This window comes from Acanthochromis polyacanthus, chromosome 8 (genome assembly GCF_021347895.1).
Source record: "Acanthochromis polyacanthus isolate Apoly-LR-REF ecotype Palm Island chromosome 8, KAUST_Apoly_ChrSc, whole genome shotgun sequence".
Classification (NCBI taxonomy): Eukaryota; Metazoa; Chordata; class Actinopteri; family Pomacentridae; genus Acanthochromis; species Acanthochromis polyacanthus.
In genome coordinates this window covers 4,114,110-4,135,852 of record NC_067120.1, presented here as the reverse complement: position 1 = coordinate 4,135,852, position 21,743 = coordinate 4,114,110, and the positions used below count along the sequence as shown (strand labels likewise).

Here is a 21,743-nt window from a genome sequence, read left to right as displayed (position 1 = left end):
CAGCAAAAGTACCGGTTGTTTATTAAATAACTCAACTAGAGATGGGCATTACGTGCGGCAGCTTTTTAAAGGCGTGGTGTCTTACATTAGACCCCACCGCTGTTTCCTGACTCCTCATCAGCTCTTCGATCTCGCCGTTCCAGCCGAGCATTCGGCGAACCTCCGGACCGTGTCCTCCAGGTCGCCCAGCTCCATGTGGTCTCCTCTCCGTAGGGGACCTTCTCAAAGGGACCCACAGCATGTCGGTTCAGGAGGAGACGAGGAACAGTGGAGCGAACCGTGTTCACCAGGCTGGCGAAAGGCTCGATCTGAAACCACAAGCTTCCGTTTGGATTCCACTGAGCTCCAGATTACATCCAGTTCATTTACATTGCCTTAAAAACGCCTTCGCTTACCTGTAAAGACGTGCCCATAATGATCAGCAGGTCTGCTTTCGGGAAGTCTTCAGTGTGGAGGAAATACTTCTGAGGGAGGTCCTCTCCAAAAACACCACATCAGGTTTGACTGTGGCAGCACAGAATGTGCAGATGGGGACGTTGTCGTTCATGATGGCGAACTGTGAAACAAACAGAATGTTACTGTGGGCACTGAATGCGGGGAATGGCTGAGTTACGACTGACTGCTTTTGGACGACAGCTGGACGTACCTTAGCCTCCTCAGCCGGGTATGAAGTGTAGCAAAGGTGACAGGAAGCTGTGGCAAAACTACCGTGAGCTTCCACGAGTTTGTCATCCGGGATGCCACACACTGCAGAGGAGGTTTTTAAACGTTATCACGGACATAAAAGCAAACATGGACATCTGTTGCAGGAAATACACTCACATGGTTAGGGCTGAGAGTCAGGCAACGGAGAAATAACTGATAAGTCAATTTTATGCAAAACTTTGCAGTAGAGCTGTAAAAAACAATCGTCATTATGGAGTGACAGATTATCGATAAAACTGAAAAATGTCAACTACAGTTTCTCACAACTCAACGTCTTCACTCGTCTATCCCAAAGCTGATCAGTTTCTCATCACATTAGCCTCATGTTCTAACACTTTACACACTCAAATGTTTATTTCCTTCCAAAACAACTGAAATGATTATTCAATTATCAACATAGTTACTAAATCATTTGCTGTCCCATCGATCAATCCATTAATTGACTAACTGCAGCAGCTCTACTTTGCGGTCTTTTTTCTGGGTTGTAAACATCTTATACATATTCTGTATGTAAACAAGGACATTAAGAACCGAGAGGCAGCCAACGATAAAAACAGCAGCGCATTTAAAGTGAACTCTGAGACCCCTGATGTTCTTCCATCCTTCAACGGGTTTTGAAGGTCCATCCGACTCTACTGCTGCAGTGTGTGATAACGGACATAAATGACAATCTTTCAAGTCTTTGTAGGTTGGTTTTCAGAAAGCATTAGCATTAATGGAAATAAAAGTTATTTTTAAAAAGCCTGCCCATATTTGGTTTGCTTTGAAACAATATTTATGCCGTATCCTCCTGAATGTCAACCACAGTCTCATATTTATGTCATACAGATGGTTATTAATGTATGCTGTTATGTTTAAATAAACGTATCTATTCCATACCAGCTCAGTATTATTTGTGGCTCTCGCTCACCTTTCTCCAGTCCGTCGATGTTCTGGTGTACATTCGCAGCAGCAGGCCTTTGTGGTGAAGCATGCGGATGAAGTAGTGGATGTAGTTTGGACGGTGGCTGCCGGATACAGAGCTTTGGCCAAGGAGAAGAACGGCTGTGGGTCGTTGGAGAAGTAGTCGATGTTGAAAATGGCCTCTGGATACGGGATGTTGTACTTCTCCAGGTTAGCATAAAGACCCGTTCCTGGAGTCCTGAAAGTGTGCAGATGTTTATTTTGGACATAAATATGAGTCTCAGTCAGACAGAAGTGAGCAGGTTTCAGTTTCTAGAAGCACTTTACAGCTCTGTGGTTCTAAAAAGCAAAGAGAAACGAGGCCAAACCACCAACCTGAAGTCTGGGATGCCCGCTGGGCGGTGCTGATCCCTGCTCCGGCCACCACCACCACGTTCCTACAGCGGCCCAGCTTCACCAGCCGAGCCACAGAGGCGAGTCCACCGCGGGACGAAGGCTTGACAGGAGCTGAAGATGGATCAAATGTGGAGCCGGAGGACCGACCGGCCTGCACAGAATCCCTGCTGGCTTTGGACATCCTTCCTTTACTGGGGAAAAAAAAAAAGACACAAACACTTTACTGTATTGCTTCTTTTCTCCACTATGAGCAACCTGATGCCACATCTAACACAAAATAACTCAAACAGTTCAGGTGCTTTAGATGATTCCTACTCCTCATGCAGTACAAGCAGGGAGGTGTGTGTTTGGTTGAAAACTCATTGTGCGGCATGAAAATGAGCCTAAACGGAGTCAAAAAGAACCATCTTCAGTGACAAGAAGAAAACAGATGGTTTATCTCATCATCAGGGAGTCAGTCTGAGGGTTTAAGACAGAAGACAAACAAGAAAAGCTGCTAACTGTACAAGAACAATGGCAAGTTCACAAGGATACGACTTGCCAAAAATCAAGCCAAAACAAGACGACATGGTCATCAATATCCCCCACCACATGTGATGTCTACGAGTCTATATCCAAGATAGTGATCAAGGGCCATAACTCTGTTAAATATTATCGCACAGGTCTCATTTTCAAACTGATCAAGGTGTCCACGGTGTGAAGCTACACACTAAATTTCGTAATCCTAGCTGTAATAGTTTCCGAGAAAAGCTGTCCCCTTCATCTGGGACGCACGACGGACGGAGGCCAAACCTATATCCCCCTTTTCCACTTCATGGAGGCGGGGATAAAAATAAATAAAACAAAAGTCACACCAAATAATACTGATCTACAGTCAACAAGTTTTAGTGTTTAAAACTTTCACATGCATGCCTACAAATGTGCATTTATGGTGAGATGTACGTTTTCTTTGCAGCTTTTCTTTCATAATCATCATCTAGTATAAACATCGTCCCTGTTCATCGTCTCTTCACCTGGTATTTAAGATCTCCTGTCCGCTCACGCTCATCTGGCTGAGGTTCTGGGCCAGAGCGGAGTCCGTCTGCTTCCTCCGTTGTTTCCCATACGGTCCCGGTGCGGAGTCGTGAGGCTCTGCAGGGCTGCTGTGTCTGACCTGGGAGCTGCGAGTTAACCTGGTGACTGGAGGCTGGACGGCTTTTCTGTCACAGCTGGACCTGGACCTGTTCATTCCAACGCCTGTCAGCAGCAGGACGGGAAAAAAAAAAATCACTTATCAAAATAAAACACTGGTGGCTGTTGTCAAGCTGCATATTAGCTTCATTATCACATATTTATCTCTGTCGCTTGTTCTTCTCACCGTTTATCGGCTCCTTTGTATATATATTTACACTTTTTATCTTATTTGTACTTTGCACCACAAGAGCTGTCTTTCAATTTTGTCGTACATAATGACAATAAAAGTATTTTATTCTATTTTTTTCTCTGTGCTAAAAGCTTAAAAGGGAAATCTGTCAAAATAATGCCTGAATGCAAGACAAGAAGACCACTTTTTATTTCCTAAACAGTGCAGAATGCAAAGCAATCGCTTGATGTATTGTCTGTTTTACTCGACATTTCTTTTTATCCCCACTTTTTCTAGATTAGACATGGACTTGTTCTCAGTGATTTGCTTCCATTTGCTCTCCCCTCCATCTTCTGTGTCCCATATTTAAAAAGCTGTTACATTGAAATCACGGTGGAATCCTTTTCTCTTCGCTCACTTTGCACAGAGAGAAGCCGAAATGTTTTAAAACTGTCAACTGTTGAACAAAAGGTAATGGCTGCAATATATTTAGCACCCCCCCGGCTCCTCTGCAGCTATGCTAATACAGTCCACAGCTGTGGCAGCTTTACTGTTCAGACGAGGCGGAGGGCAGAGCCGAGAGTGGGGGATGAGAGTGTAAAAGAGGGGTGGCAGAGGTGAAAGAGAACCGTAGATTGACTGTGTGTCAACAAACCCAGCTGGGAGAGAAAAGAGGATGCCCCCTAACGGCCCCCACAAACCGAGAGAACCGGGAGGAGGGGGTGAGGAGATAAATGATATGGAGGCGGGATTCAATAAAGAGGGAGCAAGCAGAGGAGTGGAAGAAGAAGAAGAGGAGAGAGAGAGAGGAGGAGGAGGAGGAGGAGGAGGGTTTCTCTTCTAAAGCTATTCTAGGCCTTCAAACAACTTCCATGAGGGAATGAGTGCGAGTGATCAGGGAGAGGCGGCGAACAAGGAAACAAAAGAGCTACAAGCCATAAAACAGGACTGTTGGAGAGGGCAGAGGGGAGATAAGACGAGCTTTTCTCCAGAAGAACCTTATCGGCCTCCCGGAGAGGACAGGAGGAGACAGGAGAGACAGGAGGAGACAGGAAGGACAGGAGGAGACAGGAGAGGACAGGAGGAGACAGGAGAGGACAGGAGAGGGCAGGAGGGGACAGGAGGGGACAGGAGGGGACAGGAGGGGACAGGAGGGGACAGGAGAGGACAGGAGAGGGCAGGAGGGACAGGAGGGGACAGAGGAGACAGGAGGGGACAGGAGGGGACAGGAGGGACAGGAGGGACAGGAGGAGACAGGAGGGGACAGGAGGGGACAGGAGGGGACAGGAGGAGACAGGAGGAGACAGGAGGAGACAGGAGGAGACAGGAGGAGACAGGAGGGGACAGGAGAGGACAGGAGAGGACAGGAGGAGGGGACAGGAGGGGACAGGAGGGGACAGGAGGGGACAGGAGGGGACAGGAGGAGGACAGGAGGAGACAGGAGGGGACAGGAGAGGACAGGAGGAGACAGGAGAGGACAGGAGGAGACAGGAGAGGACAGGAGAGGGCAGGAGGGGACAGGAGGAGACAGGAGGACAGGAGGAGACAGGAGGAGACAGGAGGAGACAGGAGGAGACAGGAGGAGACAGGAGAGGACAGGAGGAGACAGGAGAGGACAGGAGAGAGGACAGGAGGGGACAGGAGGAGGGACAGGAGGGGACAGGAGGGGACAGGAGGGGACAGGAGGGACAGGAGGGAGACAGGAGGGACAGGAGAGGGCAGGAGGGACAGGAGGGGACAGGAGGGGACAGGAGGAGACAGGAGGAGACAGGAGAGGACAGGAGGGACAGGAGGAGGGACAGGAGGGACAGGAGGGACAGGAGGGGACAGGAGGAGGGGACAGGAGGGACAGGAGGGACAGGAGAGGACAGGAGAGGACAGGAGAGGACAGGAGGGACAGGAGGGGACAGGAGGGGACAGGAGGGGACAGGAGGGACAGGAGGAGACAGGAGGAGACAGGAGGAGACAGGAGGAGAGGGCAGGAGGGGACAGGAGGGACAGGAGAGGACAGGAGGGACAGGAGGGACAGGAGGGACAGGAGGAGAGGGCAGGAGGAGACAGGAGGAGACAGGAGAGGACAGAGAGGGACAGGAGAGACAGGAGGGACAGGAGGGGACAGGAGGAGAGGCAGGAGGGGACAGGAGGGACAGGAGGAGTCTCTGCAGGCTGACAGCAACAACATGGCAAAAAAATAGATCAACATTTAACACAGAAAGTGATGAATCAACACGGATCATGCTCCAACAGCTTCCCTTTTCTCTACATCAACGTTTAAACAGAAAATTCATTAGTGCCGAGCTTAAAGCTGATATCAAATTGGGCTTTTAAAGACTGAATTTGTAGACAACTGCCTCAAATCTCACATTCTGTCAACTGCTTTCATCCTAAATCTTCTCTCACTTTGCCCCTTTAAAGGCCAAAGTCTCCACATTACTACAGTTTTTTTTCTCACTCCTGCACATCCTAAAGAACTATTAAAAGCAGCAGGAAGCCGAGGGTCTCTGCTTTTGTCTGGACTCCTCTCAAAAAGACACTGCTGCGTACAGGCAATAAATCAGCCGCCCGGTTATTAAGGCCTCACACAGATGGTGTTGTGTAGCAGCACACAACTGGTCAGCGTGATCGCAACCATCTAAAGTTGCAGAAGAAAAGTAATGGACATAAACAGCCGCAGTAAACCCGAACCTCAACAAATGAAGATGGTGGTGGTGTTTTTTTGTGAAACTAATTGTGATTTTTATGCCAGATATTGTGATTGATTTGCAATACAGCTTTTAAAAGTCATGTTTAGTCGTGTTTTCACTGTGGAATAGATTTAAAACATGACGGAGAATCAGAGGTGTGACTTTTGCGCGAATTTGTGAAACCACTGACTTGTTTTAAATCATAAACACAGCAAAATAGGCAGTGCAGCTGTTAAATGAGACTTTCCCCGTGTGCATTCTGATCAGAACCTGCATAAATATGGTGTCATTTCTGCCACACCTTGTCCTGTATCCTGAACTGCAGGATTTGTTTTTTCTAATTCCATTGTTTCAGATTGCCATTTACAGGTGCACAAAGTCATTTTTCATGACAACAAACTCCCTGAAGTGATTTAAACATTTACATTTTCTGTCTTATAAAGGCCTGAATGTGCCACAGATGCTGTTATTATTCTTTAATGTCAATTAAATCCCTGTATAAATGACAAAAGGCTTAAAAAGGATTTGAGAGCTCCCCTCCTCCCCTCCTCGCTCGGCCTTTTCACTCCACTTGTTCTCGCGGCTCTCCCCGGTCGAAAACTCTGAGCCTCAGCGTGTCCGAGTGCCGGACCACCAGGAGTGAAGCTGCTCATATGAGGGTTACAGTTATCTAATTAGGGACAATACCGGCAGCTCCTCGGTGATCACATTAACACACCCACAAAAAGATGCAAAAAAAACACGTCAGGCTGATTGATAATCCTTTTAGTACGATGGAGGCCGAGCCCAAAAGGCCAAACATCAGAAGAAAAAAAAAAGAGCGCAAAAAATCTGAAAAGCAACAAAGACGTGGCTGATGAGGCAAAAAGGAGCATCTTCTCCACATTTACTGCTTGGTGGGAAACAGGAAAGCAGAATCAAAAGCTCCATTTCTACTTCCATGTGAGACTCCTCCACCAGCTGCCTGTGCACTTTTAAAATTCTTTGATTTGTTTTTGAATCTTAAATGATCTTGCTCTGCCGTGCCTCTCTGAGCTTGCTTTAGCTTCAATCTGTGGTTGTTTAAAGTGCTTTATAATATATTTTTAGTCTCCTCAGGTTTGGTTTGGGCCAGATGTTTAAAATGAAGCTATGTTTCATCTCTTTGGCTACACCTCAGTCCTGCAGCTGAACTTCTATCTGAGGAGCTGAGTGGTTGAAACGTGGATGCTGTGCCTCAGAGCGACGCCTTAAAGGAGATTTGGTTAAGTTTAATGAGGGGCTTTTCCCCTGCAACCCCGCCATTTAACCCTCCACTTACAGCAGAGTCAAGGACGGCCGACTCTGATCTCTGCTGCCCCCGGACCCACCATGGTCGCCACGGTAACCTCTTCATTACTTAGCTGGAGAGGCAGCAGCTCCGTGTTCTCCCTCCCCACCTGCTCACTAATGACATATCACTCTGTGCAGCATCTTTGTTGGACCCTCAATTGACACAAAGCAGCGAGTCCTAATTTGTGTTGGTTGTATTGTTTGCTCACACGGGGAGGAAGGTGGGTGGTGGGGAAGCTAAATTTGCCCAGTGGGTCGATGGCAAAGTAATGACTCTTATCCCCTGAAGACGCTTTGAACCTAAATTAAGACCCAATCAACTGTCAGTATAAACTCTGTAAGACTAAGGGATAAGATCATCTAAAGTGTAAAATTTTCAATCAGTCAAATAATTGTTCAGTCTGCAAACTGCTAGAAAACAATGAAAAAATCCATCAAGAACAAATATTTATTGTTTTGTCTGATCATCCTCCCAAAATGCACAGATATTTCATTTAAAAAGATGAAATATCACAATAAATACTCACATTTTAAAAGAAATACAGATCTGTTCTGTTGCTAAATGACTAAAATGAAGAATCTATCATTTAAGTAGTTGCTGGTTAGTTAATCGTCTTGCAGCTAAACAGTTCATTAACTCGTCATCTACAGTGTTTCAGCATTTAGGCTATCAAAAGGATCAGTAATGGGCCTTTAAAAATGTGTGTATTTGTAACGTTAATGCTGTTTTAATTGAAGAAAAGGCAATAATGAGCCTGTTGCTGAGGACGTGTTGTGCTTTAATTCTGTGTGTATGCACAAAGAAAAACAAGAAGCTCTTTTGGATGTGCATAACTTTCCCACTGCCACACAAATGCCAAATGAATTCAGAAAAACAAGTGGACACATTCCTTGCATCAGTGCCAGGTTTAGCAGTTCCTCAGAGTGAGGCGACACTGCCACCTGCTGGACCTGCACACTCATTACACATGAAAGCTCCAAGTCCACTTTAGAAAACAATCAATGTCACAGACAATGTGGCGACTGTGACCGACTATGCTAGCCTAGCCGCGCTAGACAACCCACGGCAACGAATTCAATTCTCTGCCAGGGTCGACAATAAAAACGACAACAGTCGTTGAGCTCCATTAGCACCGACTCTGAATAATCTTTCTGTTAACATGTCTGTGATATACTTGAGCTTCACCCATTGACTGTATAAATAAGGCTTCACCGAACTACCGCATCCTCTGATTTCCGGCGCTCTAGGAGCCTATTCGTTGCGCTGATTAGTTGTATACCTACCCAATTGCTGCAGAGTGATTTGATAGACAACCTTTTAGCCCGCCTCCCTCCCTGCCTAGACCCTTGCGTCTTCAGAGCTGGGTCTAGCGTGGCCAGGCTAGAACTGAAGGACAGATTTGCCTCTGTGGGCTTGGAAACATTTGATCAGCATCTCCTTCCAGGCTACCCTAAATTAACAGCAGAAATGTTGTGCACGTTTGGACCGACCGATCTTTGTCAGGAAGTTTTCTCAGTAATGAACATTAAAAAACAACTGCGCACAAAGCTCACACATAAGCACTTAACTGACATGCTGAAGTTGGCTGCTGCTCAGGACACGATGCAGGCTAAAAGATGTCAAGTTTCAGGAGTAAATATGAAGCAAGAATAAATCCTGTAAAATGCTGCTTTAAACATTGTTGCCCTAGGAAAAAAAACAGTTGCTAAATGAAAACTTGCTGGAGTAAATACTGTGAACTTCAGTGTTGGTCATCAGATTCACTACAAAAGTGTTTGGTTGAGTGGAATATTATTTCTAATGGATGCATCCATGTTATGTATGTAGTTTTTTTATGTATATTTTACATTTTATACATAAACAAGGCAGGTGACAGCTTTACTTTCTTAACTGTCTGTATAAAATAGCTGCTACTTAAGATTTAAAGGTGTGCAGAGTTAATTTAGGTGTTCAGTTACTTTCCAGATGTGGAAAACAGACTTCAAAACATTTCTATATCTTGATAAGTTTGATTTTTTTTTAATTCCAGGACTATGTTTTTAAGTTCCACATACCTGTGACTAAATATGTTGTGCCATTGTACAATCACTGTGATCAGTTGTAATGCACAATGCACACAAATAATTGTTAAACTGAATCATAGTGTTGTTGAAATTGCACTTACTTTAATCTCTGGTTGTTTCTAATATATTTTTAAAAGGACAGTTCATTACATATAAAGATTATTCTAATATACTTGTTCTCCTTTGCACTAAAACGTCAGAAAAACTTAGACTTATTGTTACTTCTCGGTAATTATGCTCTAAGTTTACTGGTCCGGCCCCTTTGAGATCAAATTAGGCCGTATGCGGCCACTCGACCAAAATGAGTTTGACACCCCTGATCTAAGCAGACATTGTTTGAGGACAGTCTTCTATACTGGATGTGTTGTCTAATTAAATACTAGAATAAACAGGTTTCAAGCTGCGATTTAAGGCCTTCTGGTGTCAAACTGTGCAGATGAACACAACTGGAGATGAAGTTCAGAAACACAACAGCCTCATTCTGAGACTGAACTGAGAAGTCCACAGGCCCTGAAGCACCCACAACAGATAGCTAACTGCCTTGGAACTGATCAGACTTCACTAGAAAGACACGGGGACTCCTTTTTATCTCCAGTTGCTGCTAATCACACCGTAGATCCGAATACTGGTTGGATTAAAATGAAAAAAAAAATCTGCATCTTGGAAGCCTATTCTGACATGCATTCGGGCTCAGTTAGCAGCTCTCTGCAGGAAATCACTCCCATTGTCACGAAAAGATGGAAACCCACCGGTTACAGCAACAATAGTACCGGTGGGGTTACATCAGGGCTGGTGTTTGCAGCAGTGTCAGGATCTACCTGTCTCCTCCAGACGGCACAGCTTCTGAACGACGAGCAGACGACGGCGGCGGACTGCACACTTTGTTTGGGCCACTCGGGATGCGAGCAGGAAACCGGCTGAAGCTCCTTCAGGGATAAAATGTGAGTCCGTAATCCACCGCAGGCTGCAGTCAGGCCAGCGGCATCAGATTTAACTGGAATACAGGTGTCTGCTTCTTGTGAAACACAAGACAGTGGATGTGCACGCAGCCTTCAGTGGAAGTTTCACCCGGGACAGAGCTGGCACTCCGCCGCTGTTTCCGGGGACTAATAAGTCATTATGAATACAGCGGGAAACACAGGCGGATCACGGATCACGTGTTTTCGTTTTCTAACTGTCCCGATATAAATCCTCTCCCGATGACATTTTCTGGACAGTCTCTCATTCTGGAGCTGCACAATTGCCCCTGATTTATATGTTGCTCATATAAAACAGGAAAATAAACAAATGGGATACTGCACGTTTCAGGCCACATCTGCCCCAAATACCAGCAATCTGGTCCCCTAATGTGAATGTGTTCAACTGCAAAACTGCAAAATCCAGAAAGATGGACCCAGAATAACATGTATCCACATAGATGTACAGCATTGATATTAACAAACAATGTGATTGGAAATATGTTCAAGCTGGTGCAGATATTGCCTACAGTGTTAGATTTGGTGTGTTAATTACCACCAGATGCATACCAATGGAATGGATCATAATAATTCTGGGAGTTTGAAGTCTTGTGGGATATGTCTTGCATACATTTATTAAAGTTTAAAAAGGTTTGTGTTCATTATGAATCATGTTCTTTACAAATTCCATAATTTATTATAGAAACAATCACTTTTAACAAAAAAAAGATGAATACTCACTAAAATGTCAACTTAACAAACGTCCCAATTTAATAACACCACCTTCTAATAGCTAATAAAAATAAAATAAGCTGATTCAAAATGCTTTGATTCTGTCGTTTATTAAGTTGAGATAATCATGACATGTTTCTTTTTTTTTTTTGCATATAGGATGTCAACAGTTTCTTACAATATCTTTATAAATAACTTTCAATTTACTCAGTTGTATATATAATATTTAGAAGAATCTTCAGTAAAATGCCATTGGTGTTTGGTTGTAGGCGGCCATGTTGATTTTAGGCTGAAAACAGCAAAAAATGTCAACTATGATACAAAAAGTCCTGCAACTACATATTGACACAGATATTATTTTGCTCCTTTATACTAACACCTGAAAGTAGATTGCCTCAGTCAAGTATTAAGTTATTAAGTTTTTATCTTTCAAATTAAATCTGCAGTAAAGACTGGTGAACTGTGTGGACAGTGCACCTCCTCTGCACCATTAGCTGTGATACACTGCAGTCACTCAGGTGTACAAAACAAAATATGTGTCTGGATTGACAAACACGACAGCTTTTAAGAGGATTTAATATTTAAAACATTTCAATTTAGCATGTAGAGGAGAGATGTGTTATGCAGGCGTTCATCTGTAATCAAGTATTAACAAACCAAACAGCATAGACGATTAAAGCTCACACGTCTTTGTCACAAAAAACAGTCATGGACTTTGGTTCTTTCATAAATTATTCTAGCTCTTCTAAAAGTATGACACATCTGCTGGCTCAGAAATGTACATACAGTAATGCTGATACATGGTAAAATGTCTGCTGGTCCTCCTAAAACTTCTGGTTGTATCTTGACCACTCCTCTTGACAGAATTACTGCAGTTCCACTACATCTGTTGGCTTTCTGACAGGCTTGTCATCATCTATTTTCAATGGGTTTTAAGTTGGGATTGTGGTAAGGTCAGTGTAAAACCTTAGTTCTTACTCTAATTTAACCATATATTTGCCACTTTAAATGTGTGCTTGGGTTTATTGTCTGAACCTCCTCTGGTGCAGGATGAAGACACCTGGAGGGTAAAGGAGGTGGAGAAAGTCACTATGTAATGTTTTTTTTTCTAAGTTTACTTTAAATGTTGTTGTTTTTTCCATAACTACTTAGACGCTATCATAAAGTGTAATTCCCTCATTAACCACGCCCGACGGGTACGTCGGCGGGGTTATGCATTCCGTGCGGTATCTGGCTGGTAAGTATGTATGTATGTATGTGGCTATGTCCGGTCCGATATCTGCAAGTGCTGAAGTCAGGATAATCAAACTTGGCACTGAAGATCAGTCTAAGGTCCCCTGCTCAGTTGTGGAGTTACAGGTCAGCAGATCAAGTAGGGAGGGAGATACGTACCATGACCAAAATTGATACATATTGCATCAGTTGTATAGGGAGGACAGGGTTTTCGCCAGCAGAGGGCGTAGTTCCACCCTCTACTGAGGGCTCATCTAGTTAGTTTAATAAATTCATCTCATCAGCTGACCAAAATGTGTTGTATTCTTGTTTTCAGTCAGCAGCAGTTGAGATTTGCCACATTCCTAAAACTTATCCAAAAACACCATTTATGTGTCTGTAATGGCCACCACCAGTATTAGTGTGCTGTCTGGTTTCTGAGGTGGTGTCCTGTTGGGCTTTGTGTGGGGAGAGATTGCATGTGTGGGTTCAGCTATGGCGGTTTCCAGAGTCTCTCCAGGAACCCCAGCTTGCCGGCCATTTCCAACTAACGACTCAGGAGCTGAAGACCTGCAAGGCGGCTGGTATGTGTGACCAGTCTGCCCTGGTGCCTCTCTGTGTGATAATTTGTTTGTAGTGTGATGTGTTTGGTCTGCAGGTGGGTGTGGTTGGGTTGGTGGGTACTGCAGGCACTTTTAGGCTTCTGTTGGCGGCTGCTACTTTGGTGTGGAGTCTGGGGCTCCATGTAGCAGTCATGAAGAAGCCATTCAGATTTTGAGTATTTGTGACCTGTGTGGTCAGTGTGTGTGTGAGGCACCAGTTTTGTTTAGTCCATCCATCCATTCTCTATACACCGCTTTATCCTCACTAGGTCTCATGGGGGGTGCTGGAGTCTATCCCAGCTGACTCGGGCGAAGGCAGGGGACACCCTGGACAGATCGCCAGTCTGTCACAGGGCTACATATAACAGACACACAATCACACTCACATTCACACCTACGGGCAATTTAGAGTAACCAATTAACCTCAGCATATTTTTGGACTGTGGGAGGAAGCTGTAGAACCTGCAGAAAACCCACGCATGCTCAGAGAGAACATGCAAATTCCATGCAGAAAGATCCCAGGAAGGCAGGGACGCTAACCACCAAGCTACTGTGCAGCGCTGCAGTATTAACAGTACTTACTAATATTTTTGGTTTGTTTTCACTTTCTGCTTATGTTACTTACATGTTTGCATTGCTTCTGTGAAACTGCAAATTTCCCTCCTGTGGGATTATATTATTTTATTATATTTTATATTATAATACATGACAATGTTCACAATAATCATTTTAACTTTGTATTTTTTAATCTATTTTCTTTTTCTTATTTTAGCTTATTTTATTGCCTTGCTCTTTTCTTATTTTTAATTTTAATTTTTACCATTGTCTTATTTTGATATTAATTTTGACCCATCTACAATATTTCCTTTTTTCTCAGATCCTGTTTTTTTTAGTCCTTCATTTATAACAAAATGTTTATGGAGAGAGGTGTTTTGTTTCATTTGTTTCATTTATTTTACATTTATTTGTTTTTATTCAAATTATATATATATATATATATATATATATATATATATATATATATATATATATATATATGAAATAACATTTTAATTATTTTTATTTTTAAAAGATATGCATATTTTTTGTTTATTTTATTTTTTTGGTTTTATTTTGTTTTTCATTCATTTTGTTTCAGTAAAGAAGTTTGTGCTACACTTTATTTTCATGGAAAGTGCTTCACTGGGTATCTCACTGCCTTTATACTTCATTATATTTTCAGCGGTGACCTGGTGGTCTAACTACATCTGGTCTTTTACAGAACTTAAGGACATTTTCACATTAAAAGTAATGCAGAAAAGGAACAACGTGGTGCATTATATTTCACCAGAATCCAGGAATTGTGGAAAAGGTGCTCGAAATATCCATGAATTCATGTCATGATTGTACAAGAGGGGTATTAGTGTGTGTGTGTTTTTTTTAAGTATGATGTGACTCATCTGCTGAAAGGAGACGATCTTGGAGTGAGGATGTGAGGCCTGACCGTCACTTCCACGTCGCGGGGAGGAGGTGGTCTGTGGCTGTTTGGATCCGACTCCTCTCCCGCCAAAGACAAGGGAAAAACCTGGGTCCCCCTCTCTGCATCCTCAACTAAACCCTCATCTCATCCTTTCATCAGCTTCGTCAGGCATCCCTACAGCTTTCTGATGTATTTCTGAACGTGGCACCCAAACAGTGAATGATTTCTGCGCTCCTCGTCCATCACGAAAATGTAAAAACAATAAAAGAGCATCTCGGTGCTACTACGTCACAATGCCTTCTGCCAGTTATCATCATTGAGCCATTGTTTGTGTTTTGATACCTCACTGCAAAACTGTTTCAGTAAACACACGCTGAGAGAATGTAAAAATCGGGCTATCTATAGTATATGTAGAATCATTTAATTTCGGACGAATAAAGAGCGAATTGTAGTATTTTAAAGTCATGCTTTAATAGCAAACAGCGCATACATGTGTTTGAATGCGTGTGTTTTTAGCAGCTGGAGCTCCAGCCTGCGGACAGTGTGTACCTCTGTGAGTCTTTATGGGTGGAGACTGAGGTCCTCCCCCCTAAAAAACAGTCAGACAGACACAAACATAAACCAGCCTCAACCATCAGCAGCTTCACTCATTACGGGCTGTGAAATCCGAAAAACACCGCGGTCAGTTAGTTCACAAGCCCAGCACACAGCCTCCGCTACATTGGATCAGTTTGCTAGCTAACGTTAAGACAAGGTAAGTGCTAAATTAGCTGGTTCGGGTCCAGTTTGTGTAGCGAGTGTCAGCCATGAAAACTTCTGCACAAACCACGAGCGTCACTTTTTGGAGAGAAAAAACCTGAGCCATGTTATCTTAAAAAAGGAGCTTCTCTTTCGAGGTTTAGCTTCGACGGGACGGATAGTTTGGAGGAAACGTCGACCCCCGTCCACCATTAGCGGTGGAAAAGCCGTTAAAAGTGGAGCAACGCGACGCTCGCGCTGGAAGATTCCACAAAATAACGTTCAGACAGAAGCCAGGCGGGACCTTCACTATTATCACCGTTACTGGCTTAGAAAGTCCCATATTTACGATAAAAATGGACGGAAATTCAACAACTTTCAATCGAGCATCCGAGTGTCTCTGTTGTTTGCGTTAACAGTTGCTCAAATTAAACTTGGCGTCCTCGAAACAATGGTGTAGGTAAGCTACCTAGCATAAGTTTTAGCTACGTTAGCCAACTACCATTATTAATATGCTGTTCGAAGCTAACGCAGTTAGTGTAATGGTATTGTTGTTTGGCTTAAATAACTCTCCCTTATTTCCATCTTAGAAACGCCATGATTAAATAATGCTGTCGTCTTAGCACATTTCATAACTTCTCCATGACTCTAGTTGTCTTCAGTTGTGCAAACAAGTCATAAACCCCCCCCCCGAAAAACACAATTTCAGATCAAGTTTAAAGTGCTTGGCTGCTTTTTGTTCCCCCAAATGTACAAGATAGAGGCCGTTAATGCTGTCAAGCTTTTCCAGCATCAGCTGTTCTACGTGTAGAGTTCATCTCCTTGCCTTTTACATTTTGACCTGCTGTTCAGCCCTGTGGTAGACTGAACAGGTCTGCCTTGTTTTAGCAGCACACCCAAAGCAAGCTCCTTTATTTTCTTTACACGTTGGTGCCTAAAGCAGCCCCATTCCTCACACTGACATTCAGCTACAGCTGTCTTTGTAGGCCAGCTCATTTAAAGCAGTTTTGAAAGAAGTTTTTGATCGCATATACACAGCAAGTGTGATTGCTAATGTTTTTCACCGTACAGTACCTAGATATATCTCTTTTCCAAGATAATCCAGGAACTTGTGTCTTCTTTTACCCTCTCAACGTTACACGGGATAAATAAACAGAAAAAATGTGCTACAAGCACAGACATGGGTCTTCCCCACAATTCACAGCATAACAGAAATACTTCAGGGATGCCAGACAGAACAGCCTTATTGCTAGAATCTAATGTAGGTCCCTACACTGGATATATGTGTTACCCATGTGTCATTTTGGTAATTGTATTGTTTATTTTCCCTAGAGAGATGAGTCAGGCAGAGCAGGTGCCTGAGGACGTGCCTGCATACCTCAACGATGAGCCAGTCGCTACAGGTAAGCTTTGTTCACCAGAATATTCCAAATCTTCACATAATTTTATAGCACAGTGTTTAGTTAAAGCAACAGTATGTGGGACAAATTTGATGGAAACTAGATTTATGAGCTATTATAATTGCACTGGAATTTTTTATTTTTTTTTAAAATGCAGATTCAGTAGGTTAGTGTTGCCAAGAGGCAGAATTGTGTAATGTCTTCACCAAAAGTATTTTAACAATGACAATTATGCTCTTTGCCAGACTGCACTTTTGAGACTTTGCAGCTCTTTTTAATGTGCAGTGTAAAATGACAGAACTTTCAGATGATTTGGTAGGTGATTGTCTTGTTTTCATATCTGCACGCAGTAATTCCTCATGAGGGGTACAAGTACTTCTGATTACCTCAATTGTTTTGGGGGAAATAATATATCAATTACTGTTCAATTAAAGAATTGACTGAACCAGGTTTGAGTCAAAAAGTGAACAGCACCTAAATGTAAGGGATGATCAGCCAAAAGAAATGCAGAAATGATCAAAGCAGATAAGTAATGATAGATAGATACTTTTTTAAATGATTGAAATAGCGACCTAACAGCAAAGCTAACAGTTGAAATTATTAGCTAATATTATGAATATATACAGTGCCCTCCATAATTATCGGCAGCCCTGGTTAAGATGTGTTGAAAGCCTTAAAATAAATTGAATTTTTATTGCAGAAGCAAACTCTGACACTGAAATGATGCACATCATGACTGGTTACTACATACATTTAGAGGGACAAATCTCCATTTTTCATACTTTGAGATGGAGGTAACCCCTGGTCCCTTGGCTATTAGATGTTGGCTGTGTATACGAAAGACTTCCTCGAGGTAACTATTGTAAAAAAAATTAAAAAACAAAGAAACATTGTGATAATGTCGTACTGAAACAAGTAGTTGATTTGATATTTTACTACTTATATTCACATTTACTGCTGATTTTTTTTCCTTAATCTTAACAGATTTTGAAATCCGCCACATACATAAAGAGAAACTTCTGCACGAGATTTGAAAATAACGGTGCTTCACGTACTACAAGATATTATTAGGATTATTGTGCCAGAGGGAGTAGTCAGAGAGCGGTTTGCCACCTCACATGATCTCATGGATGTAACCAACATGACGACTACTTCTCAGTGAGAAGAAAGCAAAAGCAGAGGGCCGAGATGAGAAAATGTTTCAGAAGATGTAGTCATTATGAAATGTTTATCCCTAGGAGGAACTGGAGGTCAGATTTCAATCTTAGTTTTAGTATCTGTAGCTAACATTAGCATCAAGGTCTAGAATGTTTACTGTCGTTGGTCTGTAGCACGATAATCGTAGCCGTGGCCGCTTAAGTCTGCCAGCATATTAGGAGGTTTAAACACTTCATATTACCAGATAGTCAGGCCCAACATTAGTTCAAACCAAGTTCTCAGATATTTCTCCTCCATTTCTGTGAAGGGGTGAAATGAGGGTTAAATTGACCCAAAATCCCTTTTCCAGCTTGACATTGGTATGTAGACGCCTTATCGAGTCTCTCTTGTTGATGTGAATTGGAGAGTTTCAGGGAGGAAGAAACCAAAATACACCCCACAAATAATTTGGTGAAACTGCACCGTGCCTCATTAGAGACATACTGTCCTCCTGATAAGTTTTCTGGTGTCATAGGTAGACAGCCAGCGAATGTGTGATTCCTCAAAGCATAACTTTCCTTGTTATTGAAGATCACTTTATTTTCAACTGTATAACTGTAACAAGAACAAATTGCAAATAGAAATCGGAACATAATCAATACATAAACGCACAACAGCTTAAGTTGTTTGTCTTAAGTTGTTTGTACTTAAGACAGACAACTTAAGTACTTACAGACAAGTACTGTCCAAATCCACAACACTGAAATAAAAGCAGGAGGAGAACCAGCAGCATCCAGGTTCTCTAGTAATCCTGGAGCCCAGATGGCCTACTGTGTACCCCCCAAACACAGGCATGTTATTTGGTCGTGGATACGTGAAAATTCGCGTATCGAGGTATCAATTTTGAGACCCAACGTGTCAATATTTTTTTTTCTTTTTCCACAAATTTTTAGGTTCTTTTTTTTTTTTTAAACTGAAAATTAACATAGCTATTGTAACCATTTTCACTCATGGCAATCACAGCATATTATATATCAAATAAAAGCCTGGAATCTGTAGTGTAATACATGGCAGCATCATTATCATGGGTGACATGAGAACTGTTTTCTAACATCTAACAAGGCCTGTGAAATAGAACAAAATGATTTGGAGAAAATATCTAATTACACATTTTCTGACAGACATGTTTTCGATTTTATTTCCGGTATAATCCAATATAATGACATCAATCTTCACTGCACTGCAGATTTAGGACATGCAATGGAACATTACCATGTGAGATGTAGTCAGAAGCATGACTGTCACACAAGGAAAACAGAATGAGTTTATAGAAACACTGACGTGACAAGTTGACCTTTTGTCTTGTGTTCGTATGTAATTAAATTGCAGCTGATGCTAATTGCATTGTTCCAAGTCGCAATTTCAATTTGAAATCGATTGTTGCTCAGCCCTGCTGTAAAGAAGCGGTATGTTTGATGAAGAGGCTAGGGCCGGACCCGAATATCCCAAATATCCGAATATTCGTTCGCTACAGCACTATCCGGATATTAATTTTGGTATCCGAATATTCGGATACCAATATCCGGATATTCGTTACGGGGCGTAACGAATATCCGGATATTTGTCTTTAATAGGGCCCGAATATTCGGAGGCCAAAAACCACTATTCAGGCCAGCCCTAGAAGAGGCGGAACTATAAGTTGATTTGTCATTTATTTGGTCGACAGTAAAACAGATTTGATAACACAATAGAGTAATATTTCATATAAACATACACACGGTGCCTATAAAAAGTACCTGCTGAATGATTTGCATCGTTTTCTCCCCAGCATCGTGATTGAAACTATTGCCTTTTAAACAGTGTTCTTGAGAATCTTGGTATGTGAATCTATGAATTGTATCTCTGAAACCACATGTAATTCCTCCAGCCTAGTGACTGGTTCTTAAATACGTGAAGGATCCATCGTGTCGGCAGTGAAACGGTGAAGAATCTGTCGTTTTTTCCAGATCATATCATACATGCTCTGTTTGCTCAAGTTAAAACTATGCACAAGTGGTTAATAGTTTTGTTACTGAGGAATGTTTCTGTCTGTACGTACCAAAATGATGGCTGACTGTAAATAGATTTTCTTAGTTTTGAGCTTTATCTTGTAAATTAGTGTTTATTTTATTACAAGACGGTGCATTCCCGTGATATTATCTGCATACTGAAAGTGTTCATTATCTTCTTCAGCTTTATCTTCTTAAAGAGCACTGTCCTTTGAGGTTTTCTGACTTTTATTTTTCAACCTAACATTGAATCACGGTCAGTTTTAGACTTTTTGAAAGAAATTTAAAAAAAAAAAAAACCTCACGTCTGAATGAAAACATATTTTAACAAAGCAATACGAAGTAATGACAAATGTAAAATTAAATATCTATATATAATTAAAATGATAATATAAAGGAAATGGTGTTCGTTTTTGGGCTCTGTGTTCCTGTTTGGCGTCAACATATTGAACGTTTAAATGTCGCTTTTGTCGTTTTAAATCAGATAACAACAAGGACCACCCAGAGACACAGCCGGGCATGCTTGGCAGGCTGGCGGGGGGGTTGTTCGGCGCCACCAAGGGAGCTTTGGGAGCGACGGTGGGCGGTGTGACCTGGATAGGGGGAAAGAGCCTGGACCTCACCAAGACTGCAGTCACTTCTGTAGCTGCCGTGCCTGCAGCGGGGATCGGGCTGGTTAAAGGGGGAGTGTGCGCCGTGGCTGGAGGAGTGACTGCCGTCGGCTCTGCAGTGGTTAGCAAAGTCCCCAGAGGGGGAGGCAAAAAGAAGGACAAGTCTGACTGAGCAGAGAGGAGAGTGAACACACACAGCTGAGTTGTATGGCTCGCACTGCATTTGCTTGTTTTAGCATACATGAGCAGGAAAAGAGCAAGAGAGGACTCAAAGTTCAGTGTGCACGTTTTTGGTGTTGGTTCTGTGCTTTTTCTTCTTTTTTTTTCTTTTGTGATGTGATTTGTTGGTAAACCCACATTGATACAATTGTGTGGCAAAGATTTCTAAAGCAACAACATAACAAAGACTCCTTCTCTGTTGTTAAAGCAAATCGCACCAGACTGTTTCCACCTGTGCCTGAAATTTCTCAAATGAAATAGTCATATTACGTTGTTAATGAGCCACAACGCTGTTTTCGCTGTAAGTTGTTGTCTTTTGCATTAGTTAACTTCAACATTAGAGGGAAACAGCACGGTAGCAGAAATGAAATGTCACTTGCAAGACAATCAGTGATGATATCTAACTGACAATGAGGTGTTTCTTGGAGATTTGAAGTATTTCGCTGTTAAATTGATCTAGGAATGCTCACAGTATAATTTCAGGATATTAAAAGTCCAGATTAAAATCTTAAATTACTTTCCAGCTGGTAATATCTACTGTTGAGTTCCTGTGACAGTTTCTGTTTTCTTCTGACTTCTTATCACCCTCTGGTGGTTAAATTCCAGCTCACTGGAAAGCAACTCCAGCTTTTGATGCAGAATCCGACTTCGTACAATACATTTTGTGCCACACTATGAAAGCATATGAACTGCAATTTACTTCTTCTCTCATTTCGCAATTTCTGCTTATTTTGTGTAAGTATTTCAACATGTTTCCTTGGAAAAACAAACCCGAAAAGACACTCAGAAGCTTAAAAATTACACTCCGCACAACAGCAAGAAAGCCAGCTTCTCAGTGTTTCGTTAAGCTTATCTGTTAAGAGACTCCATGTTTACTGTTGCACACCAGGAATCTGATGGCTGGATTTCTTGACATTACATTCTGAATTTCAAGTGTCATTTACATTTTAAAGATGAAAACCTGTAAAAAAAAAAAAAAAAAATGCATTTAAATAAATAAAAAAATCTTTTGTTACTCTGCTTTGTATCATGCAGCAGTAAGGTTGCAAAGCTTTTGCCTTTACCAGTGTCTCATGTCAGGATGTTTTGAACATTATCGACACATGGTGATATATTCAGAACTTGTATAAATAAAACAACTGGAAGTTTGCTTTGTTTTGTGTTTCCTCGGTTATTCATTTTAATGTATGTACATGTAAAAATAGCTGCTTACTAATAGTCTTG

The 21,743-nt window shown here is 42.2% G+C and overlaps 2 protein-coding genes across 3 annotated transcripts; one reads left to right on the top strand and one right to left on the bottom strand.

Annotated features, from left to right (window-relative positions):
• Nucleotides 1-180: 180 nt before the first annotated feature.
• On the bottom strand, nt 181-10,476 carry si:dkey-103i16.6 (uncharacterized protein LOC557125 homolog). The gene is given in 10 exon segments (XM_051951973.1): nt 181-487; nt 490-556; nt 647-747; nt 1,616-1,642; nt 1,645-1,716; nt 1,719-1,846; nt 1,984-2,006; nt 2,009-2,195; nt 3,018-3,240; nt 10,224-10,476. Coding segments are annotated over 9 exon segments (942 nt in total). The 5' UTR covers nt 3,233-3,240; nt 10,224-10,476; the 3' UTR covers nt 181-365.
• Nucleotides 10,477-14,937: 4,461 nt separating this feature from the next.
• Nucleotides 14,938-21,669, top strand: tmem263 (transmembrane protein 263). 2 transcript variants are annotated; one of them, XM_022200573.2, is made up of 3 exons: nt 14,938-15,120; nt 16,437-16,507; nt 20,174-21,669. In XM_022200573.2, the coding sequence occupies exons 2-3, from the start codon at nt 16,441-16,443 to the stop codon at nt 20,470-20,472; spliced, it is 366 nt and encodes a 121-aa protein (XP_022056265.1). In that variant the 5' UTR covers nt 14,938-15,120; nt 16,437-16,440; the 3' UTR covers nt 20,473-21,669. The 2 variants fall into 2 exon arrangements, with proteins under 2 accessions (XP_022056265.1, XP_051808360.1); XM_051952400.1 differs by lacking the exon at nt 14,938-15,120 and adding an exon at nt 15,158-15,564.
• Nucleotides 21,670-21,743: the final 74 nt, after the last annotated feature.

What these genes read in the sequence shown, in the direction of transcription:
- tmem263 (XM_022200573.2), top strand. Translation starts at nt 16,441, where the DNA reads ATGAGTCAGGCAGAGCAGGTGCCTGAGGACGTGCCTGCATACCTCAAC. An exon ending in CGATGAGCCAGTCGCTACAG is followed by an intron (nt 16,508 to 20,173) that starts GTAAGCTTTGTT and finishes GTTTTAAATCAG; the next exon opens with ATAACAACAAGGACCACCCA.